Below are 19376 nucleotides of genomic sequence, written 5' to 3'. Positions count from 1 at the left end.
AATGGTCCATTCTTCTCACTCCATTTGCTTCCTACTTGCGGGTTGATGGAAGATGCTTCTGGCAGGTTGTTGGAAGGTGCTTCAGAACTCTGAGTTTACAGATGCCTTTGGTCATTTCCAATGGTCTAATGCGAGATAACACGGCATCCTTGAAATGCAAAACCAACAAGAAGAGAAGAAAGAACCTGACGGAAGACAAAATTAATTTGCATCCTGACTTTTCAGGTCTCTGCTCTTGGGAGTGTGTCTGTGTTGGTGGTTCAGGTAAAGCTCTTTGATAAGTAAGAGACTAAGCAGGTCACAAACACAGTGCTGGGAAAGCCACTGAGTGACTGGAATGATTTTTTTTTTTTGTATGACAATGCAGAAATTATGAAGAACAGTAGGCAAAGGTCATTTGAGATGACCCTCTATATGAAGATATCACAGGAACATCAGAAATGCCCATGAAGACACACCATTATATTGCATCATTTGTGACACAGAAGCTGACCTCATCATTCAAAGAAAGTGACTTTTTATTGCCCCCTTCTACTGACTATACTCACACTTGGATACCTGGTGGTGATACAAATCAGTCCAAATCTGACCTTGGTCAGAGGGTATGGCAAAACCCAGGAAAAAAAATAGCATTCATATCTTGTCCTTACTCCAGAGCTGTTCTTCTAGCAGAGTACTAAAAAAGAGATCCACAAACTTTTCTTCATCAGTTGTAACAGTGGCTGCCAATGGCAGTGCCAGTTCTCATTCCATTTTGCATTTCTGTGTCACAAATGTAAGTCCTACTCTTCGGAATCTTTCACACTACACTTGCAAAATGTGGGCTGAAAAAATCACTTTTCCCATCCTGCTTCATAATAGTTAGAAAAATCTGCTGTTTAACCCGAGAAAAATTTCCACTGCTGATTGATTCCTAGGTCTGTTTAGCTGATTATAATTCCCCAACCTACCCTTATGTGATTCACACCCATACATCTGCTCTAGCTTCAGCATATAATTGTTATTCCATACAGACAGCCCAGTATTTATTCAAACAAGGGTGCTCTTGTGCGTTTCTTCTATTTTAGCTTCTCTTAAAAGAGTAAATCGGTCACGATACATTACATTGTATGTGTGTGTTTGTGCGTGGGAATAAAAACTAATTTTATCGTCCTCTCAAAGGCAGCAGTTGATTACCAAGACAGAAGAAATAAAAGAAGTATGTTAAATGGAGTACTGTATATTTACATGAGAGACAGCGCATTCCAGCCTTCTCTAAAATACTGTGGCTAGTTAAAAAAAGATGATGGTTTCTGTTATTTTCCAACATTGTTTTCTGTATTATAAAACAAGTATCTGGTCTCTTGCAGATCTGTTCCTTCAGTACAAGAAATCTAGGCCATGACTCTGTGACACTGCAAGTCTTTGAGTCCAATGTTATCATTTTTTCCTGGGAGAAGCAAAGAAGATGCTGGTGGAAAAAGCAAGTTGGTACTGCTTGGATTATCTTCATAAAAGAAGCTGAAATGAGTTTAAAAAACATTTGTGCTCAGCCAGAGTCAGCTGATTTGGCTCTCAGGAGTTTGTATGAACTGTTAGTTCATGGGTTTTTTGGCTTGTGCCTGTGTTAGGACTTGGGAGAGTTCAATGAACCCAGATCTCAAAGCAAAACTATTTAACCTTCATTTTCTAGTGGAAATGGGGTTTTAAAGCTAACTTTAGATTTCTGGAAAACATTTTAGGTGTAATCTTAGACTCATTCAACTTGTTTTGTGAAAACAATCCAAATATAGACTTGGAGAGTTGGAAGTTTGGCTTTTGGTTTAATGCATTACACAAGTAGGGATCGACTTGTAAAACATCTTACAACTACAAGCTTAATGCCAATCATGTGGTATCTGGATGTGGAATCTGAGCTACTTTCAGTAACATCCATTAAGATACAAGTTCAGCGCTGTTTTGGTTTTTTTGGTTGGTGTGGTTTGTTGTTTTTTTGTTTTTTTTTTTTGGTTTTTGGTTTTTGGTGTTTTTTTTTTGTTTGTTTGTTTTTTTTTTTTTGTAGAAGTATGAAGATTCTCAGCAAAGGAATTAATAGATGTTTCATCTTGAAACCTTTGTTCTTCCTAACACTGTCTTCCACGCTACTTGCAGTCAGATCAAGAGCCTATGAAAGCATTATGTTTGTTTTTATCTACTCAATCTCATTATAGCTCTGAACAAACATCCAGTAACTGTGTTTCGATTCAGACTCGCTTCCCTTTGAGTACTGCGCGTTTTACAAATGGAATCAAACCAGCAGCTGCCACTCCTGAGACCAAGAGACTCATAGGCAGTAAAATGAAAGCTCGCACAGAAAGCCAAAACACAGCTTTCATCTGATTCTTCCGCATTGTCATCAACTTCTGCTGGGGGTGGGGGGAAAGGGGCAAAGGGAATACATGAATTTAGTTAGCAAAGCATTTGCAAAGCAATAAGGATAATGTCCAGCAAACCAGCTGTGGCTGTCACGGAGGAGCTGATAAGAGGCAGGAAAGAGAGGTAACATTAAAAGTCAAGAGAGGTATCAAAGTCTGATTAGGACCCCACGACAAAAGCCTGAAGTCCCTCTGGAAGGTAGGGTTACTGCAGTTACTACAGTGACCAAAATATTTCACTTCCAGCAATCCACTCGCACTCAGCTGCATCAGCAGTGCTCCAAGTGCTGGTTGATCCGACAGATAAGGTGGTGATCTGCCAGCTGTTTAATGGAACATGCGGAACAAATCGATTTTTTTCAGAAGAATGAAATGAATGTTCCAACATATAATTTCAAAACTTTCTGCCAATGTATTTAACTCTCTCAAGAAGAAGGAAGGTTGTTCAGAGGATGGGATTCAACTGCGTTTGGCCTCCCCTGTGATGCTGTCAGTAGGAGGGCTTTAACAAAATAACTGATAGCAGGTTTTGGTCTTTCAAACTGGCACATATTTGACCAATGATCTACAGAGGGAAATCACTATAGTTCTTGCCAGATGTAGTAATAGCTCATTCCCAGGTGCTGCGCAGATTTTTAATGGACAGTTTCTTTTTTTACTGTTACACTACAATGTAACATGCAGTTAAATTACTCATATCCCTTCGGTAGGTTACCAGCCATTACTTTCCAGCCTCTTCTCCCATTTACCACTTCACAAATAATTGTTTGTTCAGTGCCTCGAATAAATGAGATACTAGAAGCATATTTTTGATTATAGTGCTATATTCACATTAATTATTTTTAGGCATATTATTTCTATAAAAACACCAGCTGAAAACTCCAGATATGTTACTGTGATAGACAGCTTTGCCTGTAACCTGTTTGCAGCTGTCAACTCTTAAGTGGTCAAAGTGTTCAAGGGATTTGTGGGAGCTGTAGAGTGCTACTAGCTCTGTAAAATGACTTTTTTTCTTTGCCAGAAAAATTCCTGAGCTTGATAAAATTCCCACACAGATCCTCTTTACTTTAGTAAATCAAGGGTGCCCCAACTATCTCAGGGAACGTCTCTGCACTGCTTTCTTTGGATTTACTGTCCCCACAAAGATGTAAATCACGAGGACAAAAATCAAGGTAAAGGATTAGTTGTAAAACCGGTGTGGGGGAGATAGGGATGACAAGGTGACGAGCAGAACTAGACAATGTTATCGCGGCTGACACAGAACTGAATATCTCTGCCCCATTTCTCTCACAATGAATTCCTAGGACATGCTCCGGTGTTCAGAGCCAAGTGCTCAGTTTCCATAGAAATTGAGTACTTTGAGATAAGGCCTAAGATTAACTGCTTAATGATTTTTCCGTACGTGGCCCAATACATATGCCCTCAGAGTCAGGCTTTGTTGTTAAACTTTAAAGGCTCTTGAAGGGTGTGAAGGTCTCTTGGGAACTTGTTGATTTCTCCCTCATTCATGCTCAGCCAGCTGATGAGCCTCTAACTATAAGCAAAGATGGTATTTGCACCTGCAATCAAGCAGTAGGGGTGTCCACAGATTATTTCTTTTGTTTTTACTAGGTCTGAGAGCCAGCCACTTCTAGCCCAAACCTAAACTGCTCTGTCATATGAAGCTATTTATATATTTATATTAAATACTATACAAAACCTGGGTGACACCGACATTCACATGCAAATAAGATTCTTGTTTTTAGCATTCGAAATGGCAGGTGACCCGTTACTAGTACAGACTGGATTGGACGTGGCTGTGACGTGAACTAAAGCCTCCTTCCACCTTGTCAAGCTGTTCCTGTGTCATCGTCAAGAAACAAAAGGAAAGAAACATGAAATACGCTTTTGGGAATCCTAGTCTGTATTTTACATATCATAACGATATGGATGTGCAGCACCAAACGGGAAAGTTTCACAGGAACCCAACTGGCAAATAATTTCATTGCACTAATGATTTTTCCAAGTATTTGTATAAGCATAGTGAGTAAAGTTCTATTCAAGAGTCATGAGGACACTTCCTATCCTTTTGACTCACTCCACCATTAAATATTTTCAGTTCCTTGCAGTTATATAATTGTTATGCAGCTTGGGACAATAATCTCTGTTCCCCAAAATCTCAGTAGTAGTAAAAAAAAACCCTTTGCAAATCTTTGTCTTCTGTCTCCTACGTGCAAAAGCATGGCCATCATCTTCTACCATCAGTGCTATTAATTTCTTTCAAAGTTTGATCATGGCAAAAGACCAAACCCCACAACTGTAGTTACTCCAAGCATAATACTATGAGCCAAATTAATCCATGATCTAATAGTGATGACATTGGTGGATTCAGTCCAGAGACAAATGTAGCGTAAAGCTGTTTTGAAATGGAACATATTCTCAAATCTCAGAAGAGCAACAATATTTCTTTAAAAGTTGAGATTTTTATGGCCGGAGGATGGAGAGAATAGTATGAATTGCTGTTTATGCAAAGAAATTTTATTGAGTCTAGTATTTTTTTCTAAATAACACAAATATAAGCCATATACTAGCAGTCTTTCTTATCTTTTTCTTGCTATCCTCTATTTTCAAGCTCACCTATTTTTCTGGTGTGCCCTAAAAGGGATACACAGTCTAGTACATAGACTACATGTTTTTTCCATCATGAAAAAACAAAATTCTATTTTTTTGAAACTTAATTATTGTGCAAGTAATAGCAGAACAACATTATTGTGTTCCTGTTCTCTGCAGGTGCCAGACTTGCTCTCATAAACCAGCAAATATCACATTGCCTGGTGAAGAGAGGCTCACAGTCATGTTACAAACTAAGTCTTACTTATTAGAAATTAGATTATTTTACACCACTAATATTATTGGTACAAAAACTGCACTTGCAAGTGACTGCTAAAAAACAGAATCAGAAGAAAATCTGCAGGATTGTTCAAAAAATGATTAGAAAAGGCTTATCGACAAGCCTGACTGATGTTAACTGGGTTAGCTTCTGTCTTTTCAGCAGAGCTTTTACCCCTGAAAACAAGGAAAAATCCCAATTTCCTTTCTATGTCAGATCAGTTCAAGTGCTCCTAGGATAGCAAGACTGTCTGCTATGGCTGATTTTCAGAGGCTGATGTTTGAATTAATCTTTTAGAACAGCGAGTATAAACATCTTGCATTGTGAAAAACATCTTCCAAGTGAAAACATCAAAGCAGCCTACAATTGTGAACCAGTTCAGCTAAAGTTCGTTCCTGGAAATTTGTCTTGCTGTTTCTTACTGTACAGTAAGCTCACAGAGAGGTATTACAGTTGTGATGATCCTTAGAGAATAAGAATTTTGCTAAGCTGTTTCCTGGAAAGCAGGTAAACTGACAGGCAACTTTGATTCTCCTTTAGCAGAGCTTTACAATTGGATTTGGTTTTATTATGAATTGAAATTCTTTTTGCAGAGGTAAATGTTTATTTAGCTAGCCTGAGATATCAAGTGGGTCCAATATGAGACTTGAAAAGAAGCAGCAAAATAATATTACATTTATTTTTACTTTGCATTCCTTTATTTGCTGAGGGTTACCTTTAGCAACACTATGTTCTGAAGACATTTGGATAGGAACTGGGAAATCATTTCATCTCTCCTCTCTATCTGGCCAAAACTACCAACTGTTACCTCTCAAAAGACAGAAAGGGACCTGAAGACTGAGGAACAGAGAAGCTATTATGGCAGAGATAAAACAATTTTAAATATCGCTTATTGGTTTTATCATTCTATGATTGGTGCATGCTCTGAATCTGCTGGATCCCTGCCCTCCAGACAGATGGAAAGGTTCTTGACAATGTTAGGAACAATGTTCTTCTCATAAGAGCAAATAATTTTGAGATCCTGGCACTAACATGGTGGCTAAAGAAGTGATCTTATTTGTGACTTCACCAGAAGAGACAGAAAAAAAAGGTACAAATGCAACTGTGAGGTACACAATTGATAAATCTCCCATTTTCCCTCCTATCCAGCTGCCATTTTTCCTAGTAACCACTTCTCCTCCTGGCTGCTGTCTCTAACTCCACACCCTTCCCTACTCCTTTACATCCCATTTCCCTGTCTAATCCCCTTGGCCTCTATCACACATATAAACTGTACTACCAAACTTGCACAATCCAAGAAAAGGAAATGGATTCCCAGTTTCTACTCAAATGTTCTCAGGATACACTGTAGTAGACTATCCAGCTACAGACACCCATCAGAAGAGTGTCTGTGGTCCAGCACTCACATTCCCTACATGAATGTTAAAAGAAACTGCAGGAAAATAGAAAAAATATGGTCACTAGCTGTGAAAAGCTGCTGTAGAAAGGACTCCTTGACTAGAGGCACACTGATGTATTATCTGTGAAATATGATTACATCTGCCTTTTATCTTTCATCTTGTTACTCAGTGATAATTGACTGCTCAAGGCTGGCACTCATTTTTAATTATCCCCCTGGTGGATACCCACCAACACACTCTGCAATTGCTCTCACATATCTGCATGCAGCATCTGTAACACATCATCCTTCAGCAAACAGCAAGTCCTCTTCTTTTTCCTTCTTTTTTTTTTTTTTTTCCCTAAATTAGCTGTACAGATTAGTGCAGGGCATTTGGAAAAAAAAAAAAAAAAAAAAAAAAAAAAAAAAAAAAAATAGAAGTAGAGAACATCAGTGTGACCACAGACTACACTGAATGTTTCGCCATTCATTAAAATAACTCATATTTGAGGTCTACTATCAAAGGGTCTGCCCTGCTGCCGTGTCTTGGAGATTTCCATTTACCTATTTAACTAATTAATTTTAGAGAATGAAGCATTTGGTAACTTCTTGAGTGCTGTGTCTGCACAGCTGCTAGCCACAAGCTGAAATAACCATCACTAGGTCACCTCACAGTAGGAATTCTGTGAGAGCTTTACTGTTCTAATAAATACGTAAGGAGCTCCACTCAGTGGTGAGACAATGTATTTCCAACTGTGATACCTACAAAAGAAAGGAGTCTTTGGAAATGTAAATATGTATAATTAAAACATGTACTTAATTAACTCTCTGCATTATTCATTGTAACCATAGCACTAGAATCACAGTGCTTCACTAGGATAACTTTATTTATTGCAAGCAACATTTCTGAGAGAATTCAATCACTGGAGCGTGATACATAATAGCCCTGTTTAAGACAATAAAACTCAGTATTACATTTTATTACATTTTATTTTATTTTATTTTATTTTATTTTATTTTATTTTATTTTATTTTATTTTATTTTATTTTATTTTAAGCTTGCTAAACTTCCATTTGCAAGTAATAACTTTTTTTAATCTTTCCTTCATTTTCTTGTACCATGTCTAGACTTTCTTGAAAAACCAAAGCCTATTTCACCGTTCCTACCTCCTTTATTAACTTCTGGATTAAGCAAAACAGCTACAGAGGCCTGTGCCCTCTGAGGGCACAGAATTAGTGTATTTTTAAAGCAAACATTTTCAGACAGTGGGGAATAAACTGTTTCGATGGAGGTGCTACCAGGGAGAAAGTCTGAGACTGCTGCCAAAGAAACAGAATCCTGAGTTAGGTCTAGCACCAACTTTGGAGACTTTAAGAAAAATGTAGACAGGTTTATTTGCAAAATTAATTCCATATGTCCTTAGTCATATTTTCCAATACCCTGTAGTTCTGCTTGGCCTAGTGGGATGTCTAGATTTTATAGGTTTCACATCTCCATCATTTTTCTCCTTTTCTGATTTTCAGCTACTTATTGGCAAAATTGAAATATTTTTGCCTTTCTCTGCCCGTTGTGGATTTTATGTCTTCCTAAGTGGATGTCATAAGCTTTGTGTAGGTGGAAAATCATGCTCCATTTAACAGACAACAAAATCCATCAAAGCTATGAAATCATTAAAAGTACACTTCCCCTAACACAATCTTCCCATTCTTTCTGTTTCTCAACCCTGAATTTTAACCAGGTAATTTAAACTTAATACTGAGTTTTTCTTTGTACTGACCCTTAGGATCATTTTTTTTCCCATTGAAAAAGTTGACAAAATCAATTATCAGAAGAGTTTTTAAAAAATGTAAACCCAAACAGCATTTCTAGCAAGGAGACATAGCCCTATGCTTAGATAAGATTTGGAAAAATGTAAATGTAGAAGTAATATTTTTTTCCTTTGAAAAAAATCCAGAAAATCTTAAAGACACATGTGGCAACCTGTGGCTCTGAATGGAAAAACTGTTGATCTATGATACAGTGTCAGTATTCCTGAAAATGGGTCATGAAGTTACAAAATCTTTAGGAGTTACTTCTGAGAACCCTGGGGTGAAAAAAAAAATACCAGAAGAACGTGAAATACAGTGCCTATCTTAAAAAAAAAAAGCAAGCTGTGGAAGTCCGCAGTTAGCTCCAACTTCGATTTTTGGTTAATGATTTAAATACTTTTCCTAGTTGTAAGGCTTAAGAGAAAAAGGAGATGATTAACTGTCAATCATTCTGATTCTTAGTTAAGAGAAATACCACTCCCCTCATCTTTGAGTAAGGGAGGTGACACATTTTCAAGTGCCATCCTCAGACGCTTCTGAGGGCAAGTCCAGACACCACCCTCAGCTTGTCTTTGGCATAAAAATGCCCAAACCGGCGGGTGCTGCTATGTATCCCTGAAATCCCCACACCCTTCAGGGCTTTGCCATCGCCTTCCCGGCTGGAAAGGCTGATCAGGCCCCACAGTGAGCCGCGATGGCAGCTGGCCCTGCAGAAGAAGCGGGCTTGCCTTTTTGCCAGGAGTCACTTGCTGGTTTAGGAGCGAGCAGGACACAGAGGGACCTTGGCTGCGGCTCCAGGAATAACTGTGGATGGATGGATGGATGGATGGATGGATGGATGGATGGATGGATGGATGGATGGATGGATGGATGAATAATTGGATGGATGGATGGACGGACGGACGGACGGACGGATGGATGGATGGAATGGTGAGGAGGTCGCTGTTCCCTGAGCAGGATGAGGGGATAAACTGGATGGCAATGAGGTCGCTATTCCTTTGGGAAGAGGGATGAGGGGACTGAAAGGAAAGAGGAGGTGTCTCTACAAAAAAACTGTGCGCCTGGTGGTAGATAAGGCCAGATACTGAGAGGTGAAAGAAGCAATGGGGGGGAATAATAAATTTCACTAATTGACAGAGACTGTTACTCACTCAAGACTGTGCTAAATCTCTGGATTTAGAGAAAAAGAACACAAGGAAAAAGAAAAGGGAGGGGAGATACACAATAGAAAGGGGTCTATATTAAGCGATTCGGGAACTCTGTACCTCTCAAGTACCTCAGCCAATGGGGGAAGAGAGAAGGAAGCGCGGCCGGGAAATTGGGATAAAAAGGAGGCTGCGTTCTCTAACAATTTGAGAGACCCCCAGAGAAATGCCCGTGACCTCACTCTTTATTCGAATAAAGTTACAGGACTCCTCTGTTTCCTCTTTGGACGTAAAGCTCTGGTGTATGTGGATTAATTTTCCTGAGAGGATGAAGGGGACGGGGATGTGGTCGCTGTTCCCTCAAGGGAGCGGGATGCTGGGTGAACGGGACGACAGAGAGCCCGTTGTTCCATTAGGGAGCGGGATGGGGGAATGAACGGGACGGGAATGTCGTCCATGTTCCCTCAGAGAGCAGGGTGAGAGGATGAAGAGGACGGCGAGGAGCTGTTCCCTTATGGAGCGGGATGATGGCTGAACGGCATGGGGATATCGCTGTTCCCTCACGGAGCTCGATGAGGGATGAAGAGGACGGCGAGGAGCTCGCTGTTCCGTCATGGAGCGGGATGGTGGCTGAGTGGGACGGGGACGTCGCTGTTCCCTCAGGGAGAGGGATGAGGGATGAACAGGACAGCGAGGAGCTCGCTGTTCCCTCAAAGAGCGGCACGGCGGCTGAACGGGATGAGGACAGCGCCACTGTTCCCTCATGGAACGGACGAGGGGGCAGCGCGGGCCCGTCCCCCCGGCGGGGCGGTGCCGCGGCGGCCGCGCCCCCGCGTGTGACGCGCGTCCGCCGGGAAGCGCTTCCTGCCCGTCACTTCCCCCGCTGCCGCCGCCGCTCCCGCCGGGCCGCCGGACTCGTGCCCCTGCCCAGGCCCCTGCTGCCGCCGCCGCTGCCGCCGCCATGGCCATGAGGCAGACCCCGCTCACCTGCTCCGGTCACACGCGGCCCGTGGTGGACCTAGCCTTCAGCGGCGTCACCCCCTACGGATATTTCCTCATCAGCGCCTGCAAGGGTGAGCGGGACGGGCCGCTTTGTTCGGGATCCCCCGCCCCGGGGATGGGCGTGGGGGCGCCTTACCGCTCGTAGGCCGCGCATCGCCGCCCCGAGGGGTGTCGGTAGGGCGGGAGGGGTGTCGGGGAGATGTTCTGGCAACTCAGGGTGGTGACACCGCTTCAGTGTGCTCTGGAATGACGAAGGGAGTGGGCAGCGGGTTTTCTTTCCTGGTGCTTCATTGCCGGGTTAGCCGGGGGGTATCGGAACCCGCATGCGCCCGGCTGGGATCCCGGCTGTTGAGGGAGTGGGAGGTCTCCAGAATGGTTTGTTTGTAAAACTTCCCGTTTCCACCGCCTGTGCACATGGGCTGTAGATTTAAAGCGAGCTCCGGTTTGACCAGGGCAGCCGCCTTGCCTTGGTGGACACGGCATGATGAGAACTTTTTGCTCACTGTGGGAATTTTATATTCGTACATGTCTATTTTAATCTTTTGCATGCATAAGTTTTAAAGGGCATTCCTTTCTGCCTTGAAGTGCTTCCAGTTCAGCTCTACATCTTGTGTGAACAACTCTTTGATAGCTTTCCAGAAAAAAACTGATGATAGAAAAGCTTTCTATTACTACTTCATTTTTGTATCGCTGTATGTTTTAATCATGTCTCACTACAACCATGAGACTTGTTTCTACATACTGATGACCTCATAATATTGTTCCAAAGTAAAAAAAAGAAATGAGCAAGCCAAATCTGCCCTGCCTGAAGAAAACTTCAGTAAAAATAAAACCTAAGTGAAATGTTCCTTTCTAAGGAATATATCTTTTAAGATAGACCTTCCGTCTATCTTAAAACAAAGTCACAGACTCTTACCAGGAAACTTTTATCTCATTTGCAATAGCATGTGAATATCGGTAGAGTTTAGATGCATGCAGCAAGTACAGCTGCACATCTAAACTCTACAGCTAAACGGCTGTGCAAGGGGTGGCTGTGTAAAGTATGGGGTATTTCCACGTGCTGGTGCAAGGGAATATTTTTTTCCCTTTAAAAAACTGCTTCCTCCTGTTACCACGTTACGTGAGTATTGGTTTTGTTTCTGTGAAGATGGCAAACCTATGCTGCGCCAGGGAGACACAGGAGACTGGATTGGCACATTTCTGGGCCATAAAGGTGCTGTTTGGGGTGCCACCCTGAACATGGACGCCACTAAAGCAGCTACAGCAGCAGCAGATTTTACAGCGTAAGTGATGACCTGTCTTTGTGCTCTGTATTTTGATTTTATTCTATAGCTCTTTGGTGACAGCATAGTTGTACTAAATTACTGACTCGTTTGTTTCTCTTTAGTAGCTGTTAGCTTATTTTTGGCTGGCCAAATTAAAACCTAGACTTTTACCTTTTTGGAAGCAGCTACAGTTAATTTTGTCATGGTGAATAACTATGATTGCTTCTTGATGTGCTTAATTATCATACTGGTTTACTTAACTTTTCTGTGCAGCTCTAATCTCTGTCATTGTAGTTATAGCAATGTTGAGAGGCAAATTTTTATTTTTCATCTACCAGTTAGCCTCTTTTTATTTCAAGAAAGTTCTAGTGAATCAGTTCTTTGGTGTTTTTTGTTGTTTGTTTGTGCTGTTTGCAGTATTAATAAATATTTTGCAAGTTGAATCTTGTTAGTAGAGGGTGAATTCTATTAATGAAGTTGCAGAGAAGAGCCACCTTTGTCTTCAAACTAAAAGGTTAATTAGTTTGCATGGTCCTGAAGAACAGTATAAAGAAAAGTGGTGGGGCAGTCCAAAAAAAGCTCTAGTAAAAATATAAAAAAAATTCTTAATGATTAACTGGGGTATGACTTATAAGAATGTAGCACTTAGGATAAAATGTTGTGATGGCATCAGGAAAGATTGCTTACAAATTCATCTGACTGGGTTGATTTGTCCTGGTGCTTCTAAAATATCGATATTTCTTCTTGCTGTTTAGCAAAGTGTGGGATGCTGTGTCAGGCGATGAACTAATCACACTGGCTCACAAACACATTGTCAAAAGTGTGGATTTTACACAGGTATGAGAAACCTTTATACCTTATTCACCAGGGAAATAAGCTCTTGAGTATGTTTTGCCATTAGTTACTTTTTTGCTTTTTTATTGTATATCTTAACAGGTAAATAATCTAAAATACTGCTGCTCGTTTTTAATATTGTAGGGTTAATGTAACAAGTGTGTTAGAGGCTGTCTGAGAGAAAAAGTTGTGATTTTAACTCAAAGATAAAGGCTGTATTTTGATTCAAACTAGAGTTGACTCTCTATAACTTCTGTTTCAGGATAGCAATTATCTGTTAACAGGTGGACAAGATAAGCTCTTGCGTATCTATGACTTGAGCAAGCCTGAAGCAGGTGAGTCTGCTTTTAAAATTGATTCTTGGGGGCTTTTTTGTCTTAAATAAAAGTTCTGAAATTAAGGGGCTACTTTCTGTTATGAATCACAAAGAACAATGTTGAGGATTGTTTTACAAATGTAAGTCTATAACCTTTTGGTATATAAGGGTCCCAGAATTGCTTGGGTTGGAGAGGCCGTTAAAGATCACCTGGTTCCAAACCCTCTTCTATGGGCTTCTGGACCAGATTGATTAAATCCCCATCCAGCCTGGTCTTGAACACTTCAGGAATGAGACATCTAGCAGAGCATGTTTCAGTTCAGTGCAGACGCACTAGAAATTGGTCTAATTAATTAAGATTTAGTCATCTGAAAGAAAAAAAGACTCCACGTATGTAAGAATGTTCAAATTCATGTTGATGCTGAACTATTGATGGTTGATAGGAAGCCAGAGAACCTTGATGTTCACTGAGTGAAGTTCTTGAAAGCTAGGCAATCAGATACCCAGTTTGCGTTTATCCAATTCCTGGAATAAGATCTACAAATCAGATCCTAAGTGCTTGAAGTAATTCTGCAGTCTCTAGTAGATGGAAATCTGTGTAGCTTAAGGAAACCTCCGAACTGCTGCATGCCATTATTTCATTTGATTACATGTATTAAAATATTTGGCTTTATTTTAAGAACCGGATGTTGTCAGTGGACATACTTCTGGCATTAAAAAAGCCTTATGGAGCAGTGATGACAAACAGATTCTTTCAGCTGATGATAAAACTGTCCGGTAAGAAAAAGTAACTTTCAGTTTTCTCTATTTGTCATGCTCTGTGTGAGGATATAGTTATGCTATTTTGGTAAAGGATATGAGTAACACAAGTTACCTGATCCTAGATTATTGTATTTGCATGCCTGATACAGCTCTGTTTTGCTGTCAGAGATCATTTTACAAATAGATCTAATTTACCCCATAAATGTGTTCTCCCTGATAAGAAGAGGTGATCTTTGAGAACTGCATAGAATAAGTTTATGCCTTTTGTAGTCCTAAAGAAGATGAATTTATAGATGAAGTCTCTTGCATACACGCTGTCCTGAGTTATTTGCTGCTTTGTCTTCTTCAGTTTCCTAGTGTTCAAGATAGGCAAGAGCCTGGTCCTGTTTGTTTTTCTCCAAACTGTAGGAGTAGAAATGCAGCAGTCAGCTAGTGAATAAAGGTTTTTGTTTGTCACAGCAGCACAAGTTAATTTCTATTTAGATACCTCTTGCCCTGCTAGATAGAAAACTATATTATGTTTAATGAACCTCTGTAAATTTGGATTAGTACCTCTTTGTCTTTGGAAGTAAAAAAAACAGAATCTTCAAGCCTTGCTTCAATATCTATTGCTTAGGAGACTTAAACCAAGATTTTTAATCTCCAAGAGAAACACTGAGTAGTTAAATGGTGTGTATATACCATTTAATGTTGTGGCACTGAGCTGTATTTTTAAAAAAGGAATGTGTCTTAAGCTTGGCCTAGGTGAGAATTCAGGTAAAGCCACTGAAGATCTGAAGTACCTCTGGAATCAAACCACCTTCCTTGATGGGTGCTTTTTTTGATTCCGGTCTCGCCATGGATGTGAGGTGGAAATTGTTTGATTTGCAGAAGTCTGAGAGTCTTTTCTTCCCCCTTTTTGTTTCCTTTTAAGCCTCTGGGACCGGAGTACCATGACTGAGGTGAAGTCACTAAATGTGGCAATGTCAGTGAGCAGCATGGAGTATGTTCCAGAAGGACAGATACTGGTGATTACCTATGGGAAGACTATTGCTTTTCATAGTGCAGAAACGTGAGTCCACAACTCCAATTTTCACAGGTGGAGTAATGGGCTTCTTGTGGGTAAAAACTGGCTGTGCAAGGCCAGAATCACCAAGTTGTCAAATCTGGCATCTCTATGAAGTTTCAAGAAAGGAAATTACATGCTGAAACATATCAAATAGTTCCATATGCGTGAGCTTTTGTTTTGCTTATTCTAAACTCATTTCTAACTTGCAAAGCATGATTTGCAAGTATCAAAACTTTTTTCAGAAACTCTGTGGGATTGTATTCTATTTCTTGTAAAAGCAGATTGAGATCAGTAGAATCACAGTTTCTTTGATCTCAGGTTGTTTTTTTTTTTAATATGAACTATGTTAACAAACTTTTCTCCCTCAGTCTAGAGCAGATTAAATCATTTGAAGCACCTGCTACAATCAATTCTGCATCACTTCACCCTGCGAAAGAATGTTTGGTTGCAGGTGGTGAAGATTTTAAACTCTATAAATATGACTATAATACAGGAGAAGAATTAGGTATGTTTGTCTCCTCTAATCATAAAGGTGTTCTGAAATAGGTATTAATAAAATAATGACCAGTAAATGAAACTGTTGTAGTCAGATGAGGTTTTAGCATAGCAATGCTGTGCAAGAGGATAATGAAAATGTATACAATCAGTTAAACATTTTTTGCTATCTCAGTATACCTAATATTATTCTAGAACTAAGTAAAACATCCGTTCAACAATTCTGCACCTATTTAAAAAAAAAATTCTCATTCTGTATTGCTGTAATAGCTGTATGTTAAATTGTCATACTATTCATTAGCTATGTCAGTTACAACATTTTATGAAAAATATGATGTGTTGGCCAGATTTGTTTCAAAGAAAGCTTATTTTCTTACTGATGCAGCCCTCATTTAAAATTGTTTGTTTGTGAAAGGGGTGATAGAAGTAACAGAGCATGTGTGTGTACTCCATGATGCTGGCTTGCTTTTCAGTTTTGTCTAGAGTAACTATGCACCTTTTTCCTTGAAGTTAATGAAACATTAATATCTTGCCTAAAGTAACCATTGCTGGCACACCCATTCATGGAAACTCTGTTTTGTATCAGAGACTGATCTGTTTGTACTTAAATTTCAGTTGTTGGCTGAAATCTGAAATTGATGGTCTTGACATATTATTTCTTTCAGAATCTTACAAAGGGCACTTTGGTCCCATTCACTGCGTGAGATTTAGCCCCGATGGAGAGTTATATGCTAGTGGCTCTGAGGATGGTACATTAAGGCTGTGGCAGACAACAGTAGGGAAAACCTATGGCCTTTGGAAGTGTGTAGTTCCCGGTAAGTGTGTGCTTGGTCCTGCTGAAACTTGGCAACTCCATGTGCACTTTTGAAGTAATATCTATCTTTAGTGGTAAACACTGAGTTTCGTGCAGTAACTCCTGTCTTCTGAGGGTTTCTGATCTACTCAGATCTGTTAGATTGAAGAATGTACTTTTGTAGCTATCATGTAACATCACACCCCTAAGCTTTTTGAATATAGACACTTTGTGGATATTCAAGCCAAGAGCCTGCTGTATTTTTATGTTAAAGAGCGAAAAATATGTGATACCACTTTTATAATTCTGAAATAGAGACTCTCTAGAAAGAAATGTGGATGGTAGTTTTATTTTATATTGTACTGTATTTTATATTGTATATAAATAGTTTACTTTTATATTGTATTGTATTTTATATTGGTTCTTTCAGCTTGGGGAGAGAGAAGCAATAACTACTTGTGGATATTCATTAATAGAATTGCTTGCTCAAGTTTTTCTCCTCAACACTGAATTACATGGAAATGACTTTTGTTGTTTTTTTAAAAATTGAGGTCAGTGGGTGAAACTGAAGGTATTGACAGTTTGTTTTTCTACTCTTTCTCTACAGAAGAGGAGAATGCAGAAGCAGCAAAAGCAAGGACTACCCTTCCAGGAACTGCAGAGGAGGAAATAGGTAATGAACTGAACTGTCAGATTCAACTGCCTTAGTATTAAAAGATGGGCAGGGTGATAGCATTCTTTAGTATGGAAGAAGTACTTTCCCTCAAGTGCTTTCTTGTATTTTTCACTCTTTTCAAATGATCTTTGAATGCATTTGCGTGACATTCATTATGTGGTGTCAGACTGGTGACTGGAGCTGTGCAGGCAAAACAGATGGGGTAGAACAGCTGGATCAGGTTGAATGGGAAAATAAACTGAACTGGTCTCTTTAAGCAATCTGTGCAACATTCCTTTGGCTTATATATCTAAAGTGAAGTTAAGTAACACCCTTTTGTATTCAGTTGCAGAAGAGATTGCCTCTGAAAACTCAGATACAATGTACAGCTCAACTCCTGAAGTGAAAGCCTGATTACTGCAGCTGTTACGTGACACATGGACATGCGAGACTAAATCAAGTGAGCAGTGACAGACAGCAGCCTTCCAGAGAGCGCTCCCTCCCAGGGGCAAAGATGGGCAGTAATTGATGAGAATGCAGTGGAACTGGCTAGGTGTTGTCTGTAAGAGAACTGAGCATCCAAATAAAAACCCAAAAGACAAGTAGTAGAGTTCTGCTGGCTTTTTGGCATAACTGCCTACTGTCTTCAAAGAAGTGTGCAAGCCAAGATCCAGTCTTTCCAATCTCAATTAGACTCATTGTAGTGTGTTTTCATTATTACGAAGAAGAGATACAATGGCTTTTACCTTTTTTTTTTTTTTTCTTGAAAGTTGGAAGAATTTGCTCTAGTTGAAAAGAAGGGATTATGTATTCAAAAGTATTTGGTTCGGGTTTTGTTTCATTGTATGCTGCTTCTGAATGTTTAACTGTTTTCAGTTGTCTAAATAAAATGCCTCTCCAAACTCATACATTATTTTTGAGCGTTGGGTTCATGAAATGGAAAAGCCAACCACATTAAACACATAATCCTTGGCATCTTGGGTTTGTACTGTACAGAGGGAAAGCAAAAGAATGTTTTAGTGTTGGTACAGAGGGTGGCAAGTTCTTTGATCTGTAAGCTTTGTATCTTTTTTATTCTTTAAAGTTTGAATGTAAACATGAGCCTCTGAAAAGAAAAACTGAAAATTCCTAAATTAAACGTGCTGCCTGAAGTATTTGGTTGTACATGAAAATATCAGAGGCTGGCTGCAAATCTGTGAAAAGCTTGGGTTTAGTCCTCCAGACTGGATAAAAAAGTTACTCTTTCAAGGTTGCAAATAATATTTTCTTCATTAAAGAAAAAAATTGCCATTCTTCGACTTGTCATTTCCTTTAATGTTATGCTGAAAGCTTTACATGATGCATTCTGTGTGGTAAGAAGAAAGAGCTTTATTTATTCACACACCCTTTCATTTTTTCATATTGATGCTTTTCCTTACTGCCCTGTTTTTGCAGACTATACATATTTGCAATTACCTATTTGAATTTTATTCTAAAAACAAGCAACTCTGATTTACAGCTAAATGGTTCAGTCTGGCTAATTCCAGTAAGGCTTATGAGGGCTCTGTATCTAGTACTTGAGCAGAAAAAAATCTTTATGTTACAAATTGTATGCATTTAAAATTAGGAACTTGGAACACCTTGCCCCATGGTGAAACTTCTTGCGTGCTGTGGGTTTTATTTCATATTTGCAATAGGCTCTATAGCATTTGATAGAGAGGTCTGGAAAAGAATCTCAGAATCATTTAGCTGGTAAAGAAAAGCCTTTACCACCAAGTTGAGCTGTTAACCTAGTTGTTCCCAAGTGCACCAGAAAACCATGTCCCTCATTCTGCATTTACAGCTTGCTCTGGGATGCATAAAAATGAAAGAGCTAATAATCATAAAACCCTAATATTTAGTAATGGCTACTAAAATACTGGAAGAAATGAAAAAAAAAAAAAACCTGACAAAACTAAAGTACTGTTAAGAACAAGTGTTTGAAAAATCCCCAGTAAAGGGTATCAGCAAAACCCAGATTTAATATTAAGCAACAGGACAACAATGTTCATTGGCAAGATTCACTCTACTACTTACAGGACAGTTAAGGCAGGCCAATGGAAAAACAAGGAACAACAAAACCGAACAAAATCATGGCAAGCAGAACAGAAATTAACCGAGAAGTGGCTAGAGGTGAGTGTGTGTGTGTATAGTGAGGGCAAGAATAAAAAAGAGTAAGGCCTAAAAGCTTAACAGCAGTCAACAGTAATGTTAACTTCTACCTTAAACATAACAACTTTACCGAGGGATGACACTTAATTTACACCTAACTTAGAACTTTCCTGTAACAATTTAACGGAGGAAGAGGACTTAACAGCATTTAACCTAATTTAGGACTTAGCCCTACTTAGAAGCCTTAGACATCTAGGGTAACAGTGTTTCATCCCAGACACGGTTAGTGTTGGCACCTAGTTTGAAAGTGTGATAACGGGGACGCTATGTCATTCGGGCCGGAAAAATAATTTCCAAGGCTGTTCATGAAACAAGAGCTTGCTAGACAGCAGCAGTTCCTGGAGGCAGACGGTGTTTCTGATGAGCTCAAGAGGAGCTGAACCCAGTGCTGTTTGTCAAGGCTAAGGCATCACAAGTATTTC

The 19376-nt window shown here is 39.7% G+C and overlaps 1 protein-coding gene across 1 annotated transcript; it reads left to right on the top strand.

The window, feature by feature from the left end:
• The first annotated feature begins 10476 nt into the window (after window positions 1-10476).
• On the top strand, window positions 10477-18057 carry STRAP (serine/threonine kinase receptor associated protein). Its single transcript, XM_066184452.1, has 10 exons — window positions 10477-10667; window positions 11744-11879; window positions 12617-12698; window positions 12958-13030; window positions 13692-13788; window positions 14687-14824; window positions 15190-15326; window positions 15982-16131; window positions 16717-16782; window positions 17111-18057. The coding sequence occupies exons 1-10, from the start codon at window positions 10556-10558 to the stop codon at window positions 17176-17178; spliced, it is 1059 nt and encodes a 352-aa protein (XP_066040549.1). The 5' UTR covers window positions 10477-10555; the 3' UTR covers window positions 17179-18057.
• The last annotated feature ends 1319 nt before the right edge of the window (window positions 18058-19376 follow it).

Source organism: Chamaea fasciata, unplaced genomic scaffold, assembly GCF_029207755.1.
Source record: "Chamaea fasciata isolate MVZ Bird 193981 ecotype frontalis unplaced genomic scaffold, bChaFas1.0.hap1 SCAF_5, whole genome shotgun sequence".
NCBI lineage: Eukaryota > Metazoa > Chordata > Aves > Passeriformes > Sylviidae > Chamaea > Chamaea fasciata.
This window is presented reverse-complemented; position numbering and strand designations above follow the sequence as displayed.